Source organism: Callithrix jacchus, chromosome 9 (assembly GCF_049354715.1).
Source record: "Callithrix jacchus isolate 240 chromosome 9, calJac240_pri, whole genome shotgun sequence".
NCBI lineage: Eukaryota > Metazoa > Chordata > Mammalia > Primates > Cebidae > Callithrix > Callithrix jacchus.
Genome location: NC_133510.1, coordinates 40,042,431 through 40,058,839, shown reverse-complemented (window position 1 = coordinate 40,058,839; position 16,409 = coordinate 40,042,431). Strand labels below are relative to the sequence as shown.

General features: G+C 39.8%; 1 protein-coding gene across 7 annotated transcripts in view; it reads right to left on the bottom strand.

Annotated features, from left to right (window-relative positions):
- DENND5B (DENN domain containing 5B) overlaps window positions 1–16,409 on the bottom strand; it is a 212,760-nt gene that overhangs the window by 41,539 nt on the left and 154,812 nt on the right. For all 7 annotated transcript variants that reach the window (XM_035255863.3, XM_035255865.3, XM_035255867.3 and 4 more), the window contains 3 exons: window positions 15,050–15,281; window positions 10,676–10,826; window positions 3,196–3,289 (listed from right to left, as the gene is read on the bottom strand). In XM_035255863.3, the coding sequence (XP_035111754.3) occupies window positions 3,196–3,289; window positions 10,676–10,826; window positions 15,050–15,281 (477 nt within the window). The remainder of the gene's footprint in view (window positions 1–3,195; window positions 3,290–10,675; window positions 10,827–15,049; window positions 15,282–16,409) is intronic.

Below are 16,409 nucleotides of genomic sequence, written 5' to 3'. Positions count from 1 at the left end.
TCCCAGCACTTTGGGAGGCTAACGTGGGCAGATCAAGAGATTGAGACCATCCTGGCCAACATGGTGAAACCCTGTCTCTACTAAAAATACACACAAAAAATTAGCTGGGCTTGGGGGGCACATGACTGTAGTCCCAGCTACTCAGGAGGCTGAGGCAGGAAGATCACTTGAACTCAGGAGGCGGAGGTTGCAGTGAGCTGAGATGGCGCCAAGATCGCACCACTGTACTCCAGCGAGACTCTGGAGAGAGCGAGACTCTGTCTCAAAACACAAACAAATGAATTAAGCCCTGTTTAAAGTTTATGTCCTGTTTTATATAAATGAAAACAAGTTAGATAACCGCTCTCTTTTGAGTGACCAATTTACTGAGCTCTTACATACATGGCAGGTACAGTTATTAGCCAACAGTAAATTCCATGGGGCCATGTAAAGTCTTCTTCTGAGCATCTCTGCTGGAGCCACAGAACTAGCAACATTCTATGGACATGCACAGAAAGGATACCAGGGGCGGCAAGCAGCCTGTCTTCACAGAAAGAAGGGAGGCTGCCTCTGCAAGTTGCAAAAACAGAGCAAGTGCCTTTAAAATAAACAAGTGATGATAAAAATATAATCTGGAGGCCAGGCGTGGTGGCTTACGCCTATAATCCCAACACTTTGGGAGGCTGAGGCGGGTGGATCATGAGGTCAAGAGATTGAGACTGTCCTGGTCAACATGGTGAAACCTCATCTCTACTAAAAATACAAAATTAGCTGGGCAGGGTGGTGCATGCCTGTAATCCTAGCTACTCCGGAGGCTGAGGCAGGAGAATTGCTTGAACCAGGGAGGTGGAGGTTGCAATGAGCCAAGATTGCATCACTGCACTCCAACCTGGGCAACAAGAGCAAAACTCTGTCTCAAAAAAAGAAAAAGAGAAAGAAAATATATCCATCCTATTATTCAATAAACACTGAACTAACTGCTCTTTAATACAGGCTCTTCCAGAATTTTCTAATAAACACCCTAGCCCTTTACCTGGTGTTCAACTTGTAAAGAGAAGGCTGTTGTAAAATAAAGTAGATTTAAGCTAATATGGGGGGAAAATATAAGGAAGATTTCTAAGTTACTTGTGGCCTCAAGTGAACTGCGGTTAATGCAAGCTGGCATGCAAGGTAAATGGAAAGAATATTGGCCTAGAAGTCAGGATTCCTGGGCTATAGGCCCAGCTCTGTCTTTGTGTGCTTCTAACTCTGGGCAAATCTCTTGGACTTCAATTAATCATGTCAAATTAGACAAGATGACCTTAAAGATTCCTCTTGGCACTGAGATTCTATGTTGATTACTGAATTTTCTGACCACATAAAAGACACACCAGGAAGGGGAAGTTAAAATTCTGTGGAGATAAAAAGTCCAGCAAAAGAAAGGCTATTTGAAGTTGAATCACATCTGTACTTCTAGAAAACACTTAAATAAAGGGGAGTTTGTATATTTAATACATTTTCCCTTTTGAAGTAAAGCAATTTGCTATCTGGCACCAAAAAAAAATCCCACTGATTAGAGATCCGAATGATTAGTTTTACATGTCAGCAGCATAGAATTACTCATATTAGCACACAGAAACACAGAAAGGGACTAAACACAACAGGAAGCAGGAAGCAAAATGGGGAGTGTGAGTTCATATCACAAGGTCATGTGAGGCGTTCTAGAGCTATATGCACTCACACATGTGTAACATTCAAGTAACACCAAAGACAAGATTGGGGGAACATCTGGTAAAGTACTTTCAGGCAAAGAACATACCAGGCAGCACTCAGAGAAGGATTTTTTAGGAAGTCGTGCAGGAGGAGGTGGACCCTGATCCCACTCCCAGAATGCCATGGAGTTCTGACAGACCAAAAGTTCCCCGGAAGGCTAAGAGGATGGAGAAGTGCCAATGACAGAAAAGCAAAAAAGAAAAGGAAAGGGAGAAAGAGACAAGCAGAACAAGCATGCATATGATAAAATCACAGCACAAGAGAGGGGAGAGAAGAAAATACAGTAGCAAAAATAAAAACAAAACACGACACAGATGCTGCTTCAGTTCTTAATAAAATGTTTAAAATCATACATGTATGAACATAAAAACAACAGATGTTTGGGATATCTTCTGCTTTATTTCTATAAATTCGATTCTAGAAAACAATTAACATGTCTTCTGACTACATTTTTCTTTTGATCATAAGAAATAGGCTTGCTGTGGTATCTCACATTCGTAATCCCAGTATTTTGGGAGGCTGAGGCAGGAGCATCACATGAGCCCAGGAGCTCGAGACCAGCCTGGGCAACATAGCAAAACATGAGAAATATATACATATATTTGTATTTTAATTGTGGCAGATTTAAAAAAAAAAAAAAACGAAACTTACTTGTAATTATTCAACTGTATAATTATGATTTTATTTACAAAGAGTAAAAGTATAAGGATCTAAAAATAATTTCAAAACACTTTAAAAAATATAAAGTAGATTTAGATATTCAAGAAAAAAAAATGGTGCCAGCAAGCAAAGAACAAAGCATAGGCAAGTACATCACATTACTTATTATAATTAAATTATGCGTGAAACTTAGAAATGTCTACACTTCTCCAGTAGACAATTTTTCTCCCTATAGGAGACATAGTGACTAAAAATTTATCCTAAACTTGATCTTTACTTGATGTAATACACAGAAAGACTTGTTTTAGAGCCTTATTTTAGATGTCTTGAAATTACAAAAATGGGCCAGGCATGGTGGCTCACACCTGTAATCCCAGCACTTTGAGAGGCTAAGGCAGGCAGACCACAAGGTCAAGAGATCAAGACCATCTTGGCCAACATGGTGAAACCCTGTCTCTACTGAAAACACAAAAATTAGCTGAGTGTGGTGGTGAGGTCCTGTAATCCCAGCTACTTGGGAGGCTGAGGCTGGAGAATCACTTGAACCCGAGAGCTGGAGGTTGTAGTGAGCCCAGATTGCACCACTGAACTCCAGGCTGGCAACAGAGTGAGATTCCATCTCAAAAAACAAATTACAAAAATGGAAAACAGGGTGTTTCTGCTATATGTCTGTACAAAAGGATTCATATTTTAAACTATAACAGTTTTTTTTAAAAGAATAGTAAGAATCTACACAATGACATCTGCTGGAAGCCTAGTTCATGGCGCTTTCTTTGAGGCACCCTAGGAAGGCAGACCACATACCTCCCTCAAGTCGTTGTCCAGCCCAACATGCTCAGAATGCTGGCGAAGGCGTTCTTTCCTGCGCTGTGCAGTGGCACTCCGATTTACCCAGCGACTGAAACAACCAAATTATTTAAAAATGTGTTCCTTATCTTTAAAATAGAAATAATTAACCATTCAACACAAAAGGCTAACATACACATTTTAAAATCAATTCTTTAAAAAATAGCAGCTCTGTTAAGATATAATTAAAACACCATACTGCGCACTCATTTAAAGCATACAACACAAGGGTTTTTAGTATCTTTCCAGATATGTGCTGTCATCACCACAATCAGTGCTTTTAAAAAACGAGGTCAGGCCAGGTGTGGTGGCTCATGCCTGCAATCCCAGCACTTTGGGAGGCTGAGGCAGGGAGGAGGTCAAGAGATAGAGACCATCCTAGCCAACATGGTGAAACCCTGTCTCTAAAAAAAATACAAAAAATTAGCTGGGCATGGTGACACACACACCTGTAGTCCCAGCTACTCAGGAGGTTGAGGCAGGAGAATCACTTGAACCCAGGAGTCAGAGGTTGCAGTGAGCCGAGACTGCACCACTGTACTCTAGCCTGGTGACAGATCAAGACTCTGTCTCAAAAAAAGATGTAAAAAAAGGCACAGTATCAATACTTTATACCTAACAATAAGTAAAATATTATCCAAGTTAGTCCTTGATTATATTAAGATACATAATAGGAATGCCTTAACTTGCTCAAAGTAAACACTATGAATATTTTTTAATACAAAGGAGAATATTCTCAAAATCCTTAATATAGAATTACTTAATTCTAGCATCAAGTTTCCAACTTTTCAAGGAAAGATTTCTATCAAACTTGGCTGGGTGCAATGATTACACCTGTAATCCTGATACTCTGACCTGATCACTTGAGGCCAGGAGTTTGAGACCAGCCTAGGCAACATAGTGAGACTCTGTCTCTATAAAAAAAAAAAACAAAACTTAAAAAGTAGCCTCCTTAGCTACCTGGGAGTCTGAAGTGGGAAGATAATTTGAGCCCAGGAGTTTGGGGCTGCAGTGTGCCATGACTGCAACCCTGAATTCCAGCCTGGATAACACTGATATCTCATTTTAAGAAAAATAAAAAGATTTAAACTCACAAGGGTGAATCCTCATCTCTAAAGTCTAAGGGTTGCACTCAAAGATCACTGTGATTCCTTTGCTCTAAAATTTCATGGTTGTGTTTCTGTGAAGTGATAGCTTATGTTTATCAGTTGTTTTATAAAATATTTACAATATAAGCTCAGTATCAAAATGTGCAGGACAAATGAGTTTAAAATCTGAGCTCTTTTCCATGGCCTATAAAACTCAAAATATAAACAGACCTCTGTTTTGTTCCCTCTGATCTTATATCACTTTTCCCCTAATTATTATGTTCTAGTATAGTAAGCTCCATTGTTTCTAAATGATTAATAAAATCAGTGCTAGTTCTATAATAATCTCTGCTACTGAACTGCTGGTATCAAAACTGCCTTTCAGATGAGACCAGGTGCATTCAAGGCGGTATGGCCAAAGATGTATGTTGCCTTCCAGCTCAAATACCTTTGTTTTTAGTTAATAATGATTCAACTCATATGCCCCAGACCCAGACCTGCCCTAGGTTATATGGTGGGCTTAAAAATATATAATGTTTCCCTTATTCAAAGGTCCTTTTGTGGCCAGCCTAGCTACATACAGGTTCCAGCTTAGTGTATACAACTCAACCACCCAGTGATTATCATCTTTAATCACTCCTTTCTATCATCTTTATTCAGTGAAGAATTTGGAACCTGGCTCAGTTTTCTTCTCTGCTATGGGAAGTACAAAGACTATATAGGTAACTTAGTCTTAAAATTCTGGGGTCGTCTAAAATGCAACTTAACCTCCAGTCCACTTTAGCTGCAACCAGGACATCACACTAAATCAAGTAGTCCTCCAGAACTACTCTACCTCAGAAATCCTAAACTCCATCATCTTAGGCACTGACTCCCTCTCCATTACATTAGCTTTTCCGTGCCTAGACTCTCACTTAAGACCCCTTGTGCTTTTTCACTATGTTGGCCAGGCTGGTCTCAAACTCCTGACCTCAGGTGATCTGCTTGCCTTGGCCTTCCAAAGTGTTGGGATTACATCACTCTCCTCAACCCTAAAAATTCTCTTGATGAAGCCACTGAAACCCCTAACTGCCAAGTCCAATGGCTATTATTCAATCCTTAGCTTACTCAAACCCTCTTCTACATTTAGTACTGCTAATCACTCTACTTTAAAGCCCCTGCAATTTTCAACCTCAGTGTTTCCAATGGGATAAGCTCTCTCACCTCTGAGCCTTTGTCCATGAAGTTTTCTCCCAAATTTCATCCACCTTTCAAATAGATTAGAGGTTACTTTTTCCAGAAAGTGTTCTATGACTCTTCCAAATCTAAGTTAGCTACCTGTTCTGTACACCTCAATTATAGTATCTATCACAGAATTTTATACTTATCTCCATTTTCTATAAAATCTCCTGTAAAGGGCCAGTATCTTGTCTGTCAGTCATCTTACTGGCAAAGTCTACTGTATTCACCTGCCCCTTCTATAACTACAATTAAGTAAACAGAGATGCAGTCTAACATGTAGGTTTACAGATATTCATCATCGCATATATATATATATATATATGTATGTAGTAACAAACTGTATGTCCTTTATCCTAAGGCTCACATTTTAGTTTTTAAATGTTCTTGAAATTAGGATGCATCTTTCAGTCCATATGCATGTTTAGTTTATAATTTTTCCTAAAAGCCTTTGAGTTAACTGCAGACCTTTCTTTCTTTTTTTTTTGAGATGGAGTTTCATTGTTGTCACCCAGGATGGAGTTCAATGGTGCAATCTCAGCTCACTGAAACCTTCACCTTCCAGTTCAAGTGATTCTCCTGTCTCAGCCTCCCAAGTAGCTGGGATTACAGAAATTAGCCACCATGCCAGGCCCCAGATTTTTCAATTAGCAGTAGAATCAAGTAATATACTCAAAACAACCTAAATGATCAAGAGTAGAGGGTACTACACAATGAAATCTCATGTAGTCACTAAAAAATTCAAATTTATAATAATAAATAAGATATAAGAGTGCTCATGATACGGTAATGAAAAAAGGTACAACATTCTATAAACAATATTCTAAAAGGTGTGTGCACTCCCATTCTCCTGTTCCCTCATCCTTGCTAAGTAAGAGCATAATATCACATTTTAACATTCCATGGTGATGACATTCTGAGTGATTAAAAATTAACCCCATCACTTTCTAACATTCCAACTTATTTCTGAGACAGAGTCTCACTCTGTCGCTCAGGCTGGAGTGTAGGCGCACAATCTCGGCTGACTGCAACCTTTGCTGCCTGGGTTCAAGTGATTCTCCTGCCTTAGCCTCCCGAGTAGCTGGGATTATAGGCTCCTGCCACAGTGCCTGGCTAATTTTTGTATTTTTAGTAGTGACGGGGTTTCACCATCTTGGCCAGGCTGGTCTTAAACTCCTGACCTCATGATCCACCCGCTCGGCCTCCCAGAGTGCTGAGATTACAGGTGTGAGCTACTGTGCCCAGCCAATATTCCAGATTTTTAAAGAGCAAACACTGTATCAACCTATTTTAAAATTTTTCTCAGCTGTTACCTATTATCCTCATGAACTGTATTCATTGCACTATCCTAAGAATACTGTTTTTTTTTTGGAGACAGAGTCTCACTTTGTCACCCAGGCTGGAGTAGAGTGGCTATAACCTCTGTCTCCTTGGTCCAAGCGATTTTCGTGCCTCAGACTCCCGAAGAGCTGGGATTACAGGTGTGCACCACCATGCCAAACTAATTTTTGCATTTTTAGTAGAGACAGGGCTTCTACAGAATATAAATACTAACTAATGAATTTATATAATAAATGAAAGGAAGGTGCAAAAATATAAATGACATAAAATTGTGCTCTTGGCAGGCAGAAAAAGATAAACTTAAATATAACTAGTTCTTACTATGTGCTCGGTGGGACAAAATGGCCTACTAAATTTTATTGTCAAAACAGGGAAATGAGCACTGCTTAAGAAAATTACTATGAAGTCCACACATTCCTGATCTTAAGTAATTAATTCATTCTCTGCATTATTAAATTTTATTTACTGAGCGTTATTTCAAAAATGATGATCACAACTGCTGAAATACTAAGGACTGCTTATTTGCTTCTGTGTCATAAACAGCATATAAAGTTCTCTTTAACAGATCTACCATTTACACAGGCATGGTTATAAATCCATTTACCTTCCAATTAGTTATGAGATCTTTTCTCTTGACTATAACCTACCTGAAAATGGAATGACAGAGGCTTAGTGTCAAAATGGGAAACTGTAAGGATTATATATAAGGCAAAAGCAAGAAAATAAGGCTATAAGATATCAAAATTAAACTCTTCCCTCCTTAATACTCCCTACTTTTCTTCCCCACTTTGTTTTTCTTCATAACTCTTACCATCTGACATGTTATTTGACATATTAAGTTCCTTTTTTTGTTTATTTGCACTTGAAAGCAGAGATTTTTGTTGTTTTATTCATTAATAAACTCCTGGTGACTAGGGCAGTCCTCACATATAGTAGGAGTTCCATAAATATTTGCCAAATAAATGAATGAACAATCTAATGCCATCAAAAGGAAACAAAAACTGTTAAACTAAGTCTATCCAGATCAACATGATTCAAACAATTAGGATACTTCACAAATAAAATGAAAAATAAACTGATGGCTAATCTGTTCTGATGGAAAATTCTCTTAATTCTCATCTACTACTGAAAAATAGATTATTGTATCTAGTACCATTATCTGGAAAGTTTGAACCCTCATAACCATCAATATCTATTAAGACATTTTTTTTCTTTCCTTTTATTTTCTTTTTTTAATAACAATGAGGTCTCACTATGTTGCCTCTGCTGGAGGTTATTCACAGGCACAATCATTGTACATCATACATAGCCTCTAATTCCTGGTCTTAAGGAATACTTCCTCTCAGCCTCCCAGCTAGTACTAGGGGAGTATACCACAGTACACCACACCTGGATTCTTAGCACATTTTTTAAGTTCAGTGTTTATAAAAGCCTGGCCAGCCCTTCACTGGCGGGTGAACCCTGCAGACTAAGGTAAGTACAATAAAAATGTCAGTCATTAGTTACTCATTTCTGTCTTGTAAGCAACATATCAAATCCTCTTAAACAACTTTCCTCCCCAAGCTTTAGCATAAAGATTTGCATTTTCTATAAGAGGAGAAAATTTCATTCTGAATATGTAATTTTTCCATATTTCTAGTGAACCATTCTCTAGTACTGTCTTCATTAAAGTTAAGACAGCCTTTTAAATGAAAGGTCAATCAAATGAAGGGTTTTTGTTTTTGTTTTGGAAGAGGGTCCTCGCAAGATTGACCAGGCTGGAGTGCAGGGATGCGATCACATCATGGCGCACTGCAGCCTACACCTCTCAGGTTCAAGTTATCCTCCCACCTGAGCCTCACCAGTAGCTGGGATTATAGTCGCATGCCAGAATGGCTGGCTCTGCCTCCCAAGCTCAAGCAATTCTCATGCCTTAGCCTCCCAAGTAGCTGGTATTACAAACATGCAACCACCACACCCAGCTAATTTCTGTATTTTTAGTAGAGATGGGGTTTCGTTTTAGTAGAGATGGCCTTCAAGAGATCACTTGAGGCCTCCCAAAGTGCTGGGATTATACGCATGAGCCACCACACTTGGCCTAATTAAAAAAAAAAATTTGTAGGGACTTGGCCTGGTGGCTCATGCCTGTAATCCCAGCACTTTGGGAAGCCAAGGACATCGGGTTCCTTGAACCCTGAAGTTTGAGACCAGCGTGGGCAACAAGGCAAAATCCTGTCTCTACAAAAAAATTAAAAAAATAGCTAGGTGTGGTGGCATGTGCCTTTAGTTCCAGCTATTGGGAGGCTGAGGCGGGAAGATCACCTGAGCCTGGGGAGGTCAAGGCTGTAGTGAACCAGACTGGGCAACAGCACTCTAGCCTGGGCAACAGAGACTTTGTCTCAAAAAAATATGTATTTTTTTTTGTAGAGACAAGGTCTTCCTATGTTGCCCAGGCTGGTCTCAAGCTCCTGGGCTCAAGTGATTCTTCTGCCTTGTAGTCCTAAAGTGCTGGGATTATAGGTGTAAGCCACTGTGTTTGTTTTTTTGAGACAGGGTCTGGCTTTGTTGCCCAGGCTGGAGAACAGTGGTGATCATAGGTCACCGTAACCTCCAACTCCTGGGCTCAAGTGATCTTCCCATCTCAGCGTCCCAAGTAGCTAGGGATACAGGCATGTGCCACCACACCCAGCTCCAAATGAAGTTGTTGTTGTTTTTAATCCACAATTCTTTTTAATACTATTTTTATTTTTGAGACAGGGCCTCACTCTGTCTCCCAGTCTGAAATGCAATAGTGCAATCACGGCTTACTGCAGCCTCAACCTCCTGTGGCTCAAGTGATCCTCCCACCTCAGTCTCCTGAGTAGCTGGGACTATAGGTGCACACCACCATGCCCAGATAACTTTTGTATTTTTTGGAGAGATGGGGTTTGGCCACATTGGCCAGGCTGGTCTTGAACTCTTGGGCTCAAGCGATCTGTCTGCCTCAGCCTCCCGAGGTGCTGGGATTACAAGCGAGAGCCACCATACCTTGCCATAATTCTTTTACTTTACTGTTTGGTGCCCCCTTTTTTTTAAGTATTTAAAAGGATACTAGTACTAAAATTTTCTCTTCAAAAATTTTTCTCTTTAGCTCTTCAAGAGGGAAGATGAAGCCTAAGAAGGTATCTTGCTACCCAAAGTACTACCCTGTCCTCTCTGGAAGCACTCCTCTTAACAGAGCCCAGTTTAACGCAGAGGTGAGACATCTGATGGCTCTTTCACCTGGAAAGATCTCATTAGATTGATGTGACAGGGTGTTGCTAAGCTCTCATGTTCTCCTAAAGCTGGAAAAGGCAAGGAAGGATCATTCTCTAGAAGCCTCAAAGGCAGTATGGCCATGCCAATTCCTTGATTTCAAATTTCTAGCTCCCAGAATTACGGAGGAATAATTTCTGTTGTTTTAAGCCACTGAATTTGTGGTTCTTTGTTACAGCTGCCCTAGGAAACTAATACAGATGATAAAGGTCTAACTTTTCTAAATTCCATTAGATAGTATTATCATATTTAAATTGCCATTTAAAGTGTGACTTTTCCAAGTGTACTTTGCTTGAAAAAGAAAAAAAAAAGTCTAGTCTTTGGATATTTTTTAAATGATGAATTTAAAGGTCAAGTACTCACAGAAATGTCAATCCATATTTCAAATGCATTAATGTGGCTTTGAAAAAATCAATCAGGCAGATGTTTAATACTTAAGCATTGTCCATTTGAGTTGCAGAGCATCCCACCCTTCATTCATTCCTTCAACCAACTACTCAAGTGAAGAACATGCTTACTTGTTATTGGTTGGTCCTGTTGCCAAGACATCGGACTGTAACTTTGGAAAGAACCCCTGCTCATATTTGCCTTGACCAATTTTCATATCAAGTAGATGTGGGTGGATTGCAGTGTGATCCATTTTCATCAGTCTCTGCTCAATTGACTGGGCTACAAATTAAATTTATAATAAATTAGAGACATTTCATTGCTAACCCTTCAAAAATAACGCTTCTTCCACTCATTTACCTACAAAGAACCCAATCACTCTGACATTCTGAAATTTTGTGTGTGTGTGTGTGTGTTTTGAGACAGAGTTTTGCTCTTGTTGCCCAAGCTGGAGTACAATCTCAGCTTACTGCAACTTCTGCCTCCCAGGTTCAAGCAATTCTCCTGCCTCGGCCTCCCATGTAGCTGAGATTGTAGGCATGCACTACCAGGTCCTGCTAATTTTGTATTTTTAGTAGAGATGGGGTTTCATCATGTTGGTCAGGCTCGTCTTGAACTCCTGACCTCAGGTGATCCACACTCCTCAGCCACCCAAAGTGCTGGGATTATAGGCAAGAGCCACTGTGCCCAGCATTGAAGTAAATTTTTTCAAAGGCTCTTCAGAAAATAGTATAATATAAATATAAAAAGGTTACCTTCAACTAAATATTGGATGATTAATTTTCATGGTATTTTTCTGCCTTTGTCAAAATCAGGGCAGTGGGATTGAAAAACATAGACTTTTGTATTGAAACAGTCCCTTAAGTGAGAAATTCCATATTCTTACACAAAAATAAGGTTCTAAGTACAACATTAAAGAAAATGACAGCAAATAAAATGTTTTCTTTGAGTTGAAATACAAGGTAAAGGGAAGGAAGAAGCAAGCACAATGGCCTTATTAACTTTTTTCTTTGTGTAAAGACCTATTAAATATTCATGGTTCTCCATCTGTGAAAACAAAGAACTGTGTGAAGTTTATTACCTCACTTTTAGCAGCAGTCACATTCTCATTAGTAGGAGTCATTTAGGAGTGTTTATTAGATTGAGTGGGTAATACAGCAAAAAGTCAAATAAGCAGGCATTTAGAAAATGTCCAGAGAATAAGAAACTGGCCTTTTGAAGAATAAAATAGGTCAGTGTTAAGAGAGGATTACTCAACATTTCTATTTTAAAACCACTAAGAGTCAGGGATATTGGAAGATGTCTCAAAGACCGAAGAAACAGTGATCTATTTCTCAGGTAAACAAACAAACAAAACCTGATTTTAAACATTTTAATTAACTGAATTGATAAGAGAAATTATATTTTAGAAGCAAGACTAGGTCTCTGATCCTCTGCCTAGAAATTACTTAAAAGGGGAGAACAAGCAGTAATGGTAGTTGCGTGATCAACAGAACACACTGTGGGAGCTGCTAATCTTGTGACTTAAGAACAAGGTGCCTTTGTAAATACTTCACAGAATCAGTTTATGTTGCCCCTTTTCCTTTTTTTTTTGATGGAATCTAGCTCTGTTACCCAAGCTGGAGTGCAACAGCGTAATCTTGGCTCACTGCAACCTCCACCTCCAGGGTTCCAACAATTCTCCTATCTCAGCCTCCTGAGTAGCTGGGATTACGGGCACCCATCACCATGCACAGCTAATTTTTATATTTTTAGTAGATGGGGTTTCATCACATTGGCCAGTATGGTCTTGAACTTCTGATCTCAGGTGATCCACCCACCTGGACCTCCCCAAAGTGCTGGGATTACAGGGGTGAGCCACTGTGTCTGGCCACAATGGTATATTTTCAAGAGTATTATGTAATTTTTTTGATGACAGCAGGAGTGCCAAACTCTCTGAGAGGCTGAAATAAAAATCTATTTTAATTGGAAAGATTTTCTGGAAGCACACAATTAAGGTATTGGTGCTTAGTTCCATCTAAAAAAATTCCATTGGGAAGGGAGAAATAAAATTTTCACAAGGCATTATGCTATTCACATGGCTATTAAGGCACTGGAAGTCCTTTTATTCTCTAAACAAGGATAGATAATTTCATTTATTCTACTTTCTCTATCTCCAAAACCACATAGGTAATTGCCACTTCCTGAAGGGGCTCCAAGGATCTACCCTAATAGTGGGAATACAACAGGGTGATGTTTCTATAGTTAGATAAAAGACATCATTTACATACTTCTCCCTTACATATGCTAAAGCTGCAGCAGCATCATTCCTGACTTTGATCTATTTAAGTAAAGTGGGAAAGGCAAACAAGCAAGACAGGCAGATCAAGAAAGTTCCACATTTGCTGCCTATTTTTTCTCCAGAGGAAAAGTTGCTGTCAAGTAACTCCAGCATTTGAAGAGAAAGAAATAAAAGGGAGAGACAGTCAGGTCATAGGTATCTGTTTATCTGGCAATGAACAGGTTAGGAACCAGGCATAAATGTTTAAAATAACTGTCAACTAGTAAATTTTACATAGTTCTTTCGTGAATGAACGGCTAACACGATGTTAAGGCTTCATGTGCCAGAAATCAGTCAGATCTGCATTCAAACCATGGCTCGACCAATCACTAGCTATGCAACCACAGGCAAGTTACTTAACCTCTCAGTTTTCTCAAATGTAAAATGAGGGCAGTCATAAAACAATATATAAATAAGTGTTCCAGCCCAGACATGATGGCTCATGCCTGTAATGCTAGCACTTTGGGAGGCCTAGGCCGGTGTTTGGTTTGAGCTCAGGAGTTCGAGACCAGCCTGGGCAATGTGGTGAAACGCTGTCTCTACTAAAAATACAGAAAACTAGCCAGGCATGATGATGTGTGTCTGTGGTCCCAGCTACTTGGGAGGCTGTGCTGGGAGGATCACTTGAACCCAGGAGGCAGAGGTTGCAGTGAGCTGAGATGGCACCACTGCACTCCAACCTGGGTGACAAGAGCGAGATTCTGTTTCAAAAAAAAAGTGCCGGGCCAGGCACAGTGGCTCACGTCTGTGAGAAACTGAAGCAGGTAGATTAAATCAACCAAGATAAGATAATAACCTGGGCGAATGGTGAAACCCCGTCTCTACAAAAAATATAAAAACTTAGCTGGAGGTGGTGGCATGTGCCTGTAGTACCAGTTCTCCCAAAGGCTGCAGTAGTAAGATCACCTGAGCCTGAGAGGTTGAGGCTGCAGTGAGCCATGATGGCACCATTGCACTCCAGCCTAGGCAACAAGTGAGACCTTGTCTTAAAAAAAGAGAAAAAATTCACAAACAACTCCTGGCATGATGACTGACATAGTACATACTGTAAATGTTGGTTATTAATATGATATTTAATGAACTATATTATATTGCCAGACAAGACTGGCTAAGACTCAGATTTACTTACTTTTTTTTTTTTTGAGACAGAGTCTCGCTCTGTTGCCTGGGCTGAAGTGCAATGGTGCCATCTTGGCTCACTGTAACCTCTGCCTTCGGGGTTCAAGTGGATTCTCCCATCTCAGCCCTCCTAGGATCTGGGATTACAGGCGCATGCCAAGACACCTGGCTAATTTTTATATTTGTAGTAGAGATGAGGTTTTGCTATGTTGGCCAGGCTGGTCTCGAACTCCTCATCTCAAGTGATCTGCCCACCTCAGCCTTCCAAAGTGCAGGTATTACAAGTGTGAGCCATCATGCCTGGCCTGACTCAGATTTAATTTCAATAAATGAAGTGATTATAATTAATGGCACTACTAAAGCAAAGACTGTTTTATTATGTAAATTAAGCAGGACAGAAGATTTACTGTTTTCAATGAATAGTTATCCTTTCTTGGATATAAAGAAGAGGTGAGAAGTAAAAAGGAAACATAACTAGTAAGACATAAATAACATTTTTTCCATTTAGGCAGTAAAGAGAAAAAAACAAAAATCAGGCTGGACATGTGACTCATGCCTGTAATCCCAGCACCTTGGGAGGCCAAGGAGGGCAGATTATCTGAGGTCAGGAGTTCAAGACCAGTGTGGCCCACCTGGTGAAACCCCGTCTCTACTAAAAATACAAAAATTAGCCAGGCATGGAAGCACGTGCCTGTAATCTCAGCTACTTGGGAAACAGAGGCAGAAAAATCGTTTGAACCCAGAAGGTAGTAAGCCGAGATCATGCCACTGCACTCCAGCCTGGGCAACAGAGTGAGATGTGTCTCAAAAACAAAAACAAAAATCATAGCAACCTGCCAGTCATACTTGATTCAATTTATGTTTTTCCTCTTCTGATAAGGGAAGAGGAATGTCAAATAGAAATGGGACTCACAGAAACAGAAAAATTTACAAAGCATTTCTTGATATAATACCAGGATTAGTCATGAAGTCTAAAACCGAAAATTAATTTTGTTGTACATAAGGCCAACAATTTGTGGAAAAAGAACGATCATGGATTTTAATTTAAAAGGCATGGCAAATGTACCTGCTTCTTTTAAAGTGTTGCATTTCTGATATATAGATGTCCGCAAAGTAGGTGCCCTTACATTATACAGCCTTATCTTATCAATCCGAGAGTCAAAGACCCGAAGCAAAGGATCTTTCTCTTCCCACTGAGACATAATTTTATTATCAATAAAGGTGGCAAACATCTGTGTTTCAATGAAGCGTGAAAGAAATGGCAGGTAAGGCTCAGGCTGGTCAGACAGAAAGGAAGCCTGTAATGAGATAATTAGGAAATTATTAGTGCAAAGAGACCATTTCAACACTATATGATAAGCCTTAAAATTATGTTAACTCAGGACATTCTTTTTAAGTCTTCTAAAACTGACAGTTGAAATTCAAAAATTCTTAAAAATCCATTTTTCTTTCCATTTTCCTAAATTCAGAGAATGTAGGTCACTCCGGTCTCTAGCACTGATCTTAACTTACACAATTGATTTGCATTCTGATCCTGACGACCATTATGTAGAAGAGAGGGCATCATTAATGAAAGATGGCAGATAGATAAGTTGCTATATGATTGTCAAGCATCCACTTCACTTGCAGTTAAAAATTTTTATCCCTTTCCCCAGTGAGCTATAATTTCTTCTGTTCTCCATTCCTAGCCTATGCAATATACGTTCAAGCTGTAAGGTAGTGAGATGATTAACTGATACAATAAACACATCAGCATTTATCTTAAAAAAGGACATGAAATTTATACTTATAAGTGAAATTCTTTTGTTCTTCTTCAAGGGAATGCTTTTCTAGACTCTGTTAGAAACTGATAGATGAGGCTGGGCGTGGTGGCTCACACCTTTAATCCCAGCACTTTGGGAGGCCGAGGCAGGCGGATCACGAGGTCAAGAAATCGAGACCATCCTGGCCAACATGGTGAAACCCCATCTCTACTAAAAATACACAAAAAAAATTAGCTGGCTGTGGTGGCGCGCACCTGTGGTCCCAGCTACTCGGGAGGCTGAGGCAGGAGAACTGCTTGAACCCAGGAGGCAGAGGTTGCAGTGAGCCGATGTCGTGCCACTGCACTCCAGCCTGGCACCTGGTGACGGAGTGAGACTCTGTCTCAAAAAAAAAAGAAACCAATAGATGAGTGTTAAGCCAAGGTCAAATTCCTTCCACACTTGTGCTGACACAAGAGTCTCAACATTAACAACTAAAAAAGGAACTGCCTGGAAGCTGGGCATGGTGGTGCCCACCTACAGTCCCAGCCACTAGGGAGGCTGAAGTGGGAGGACTCTGTGAGCCCAGTAGTTTGAGGCCAGCCTAAAGAAATATAGTGAGATACCATTTCCAAAAAAACAAACAAAAAAAAGCAAAGCATTTCCTGAAAAACCCTCAGAAGC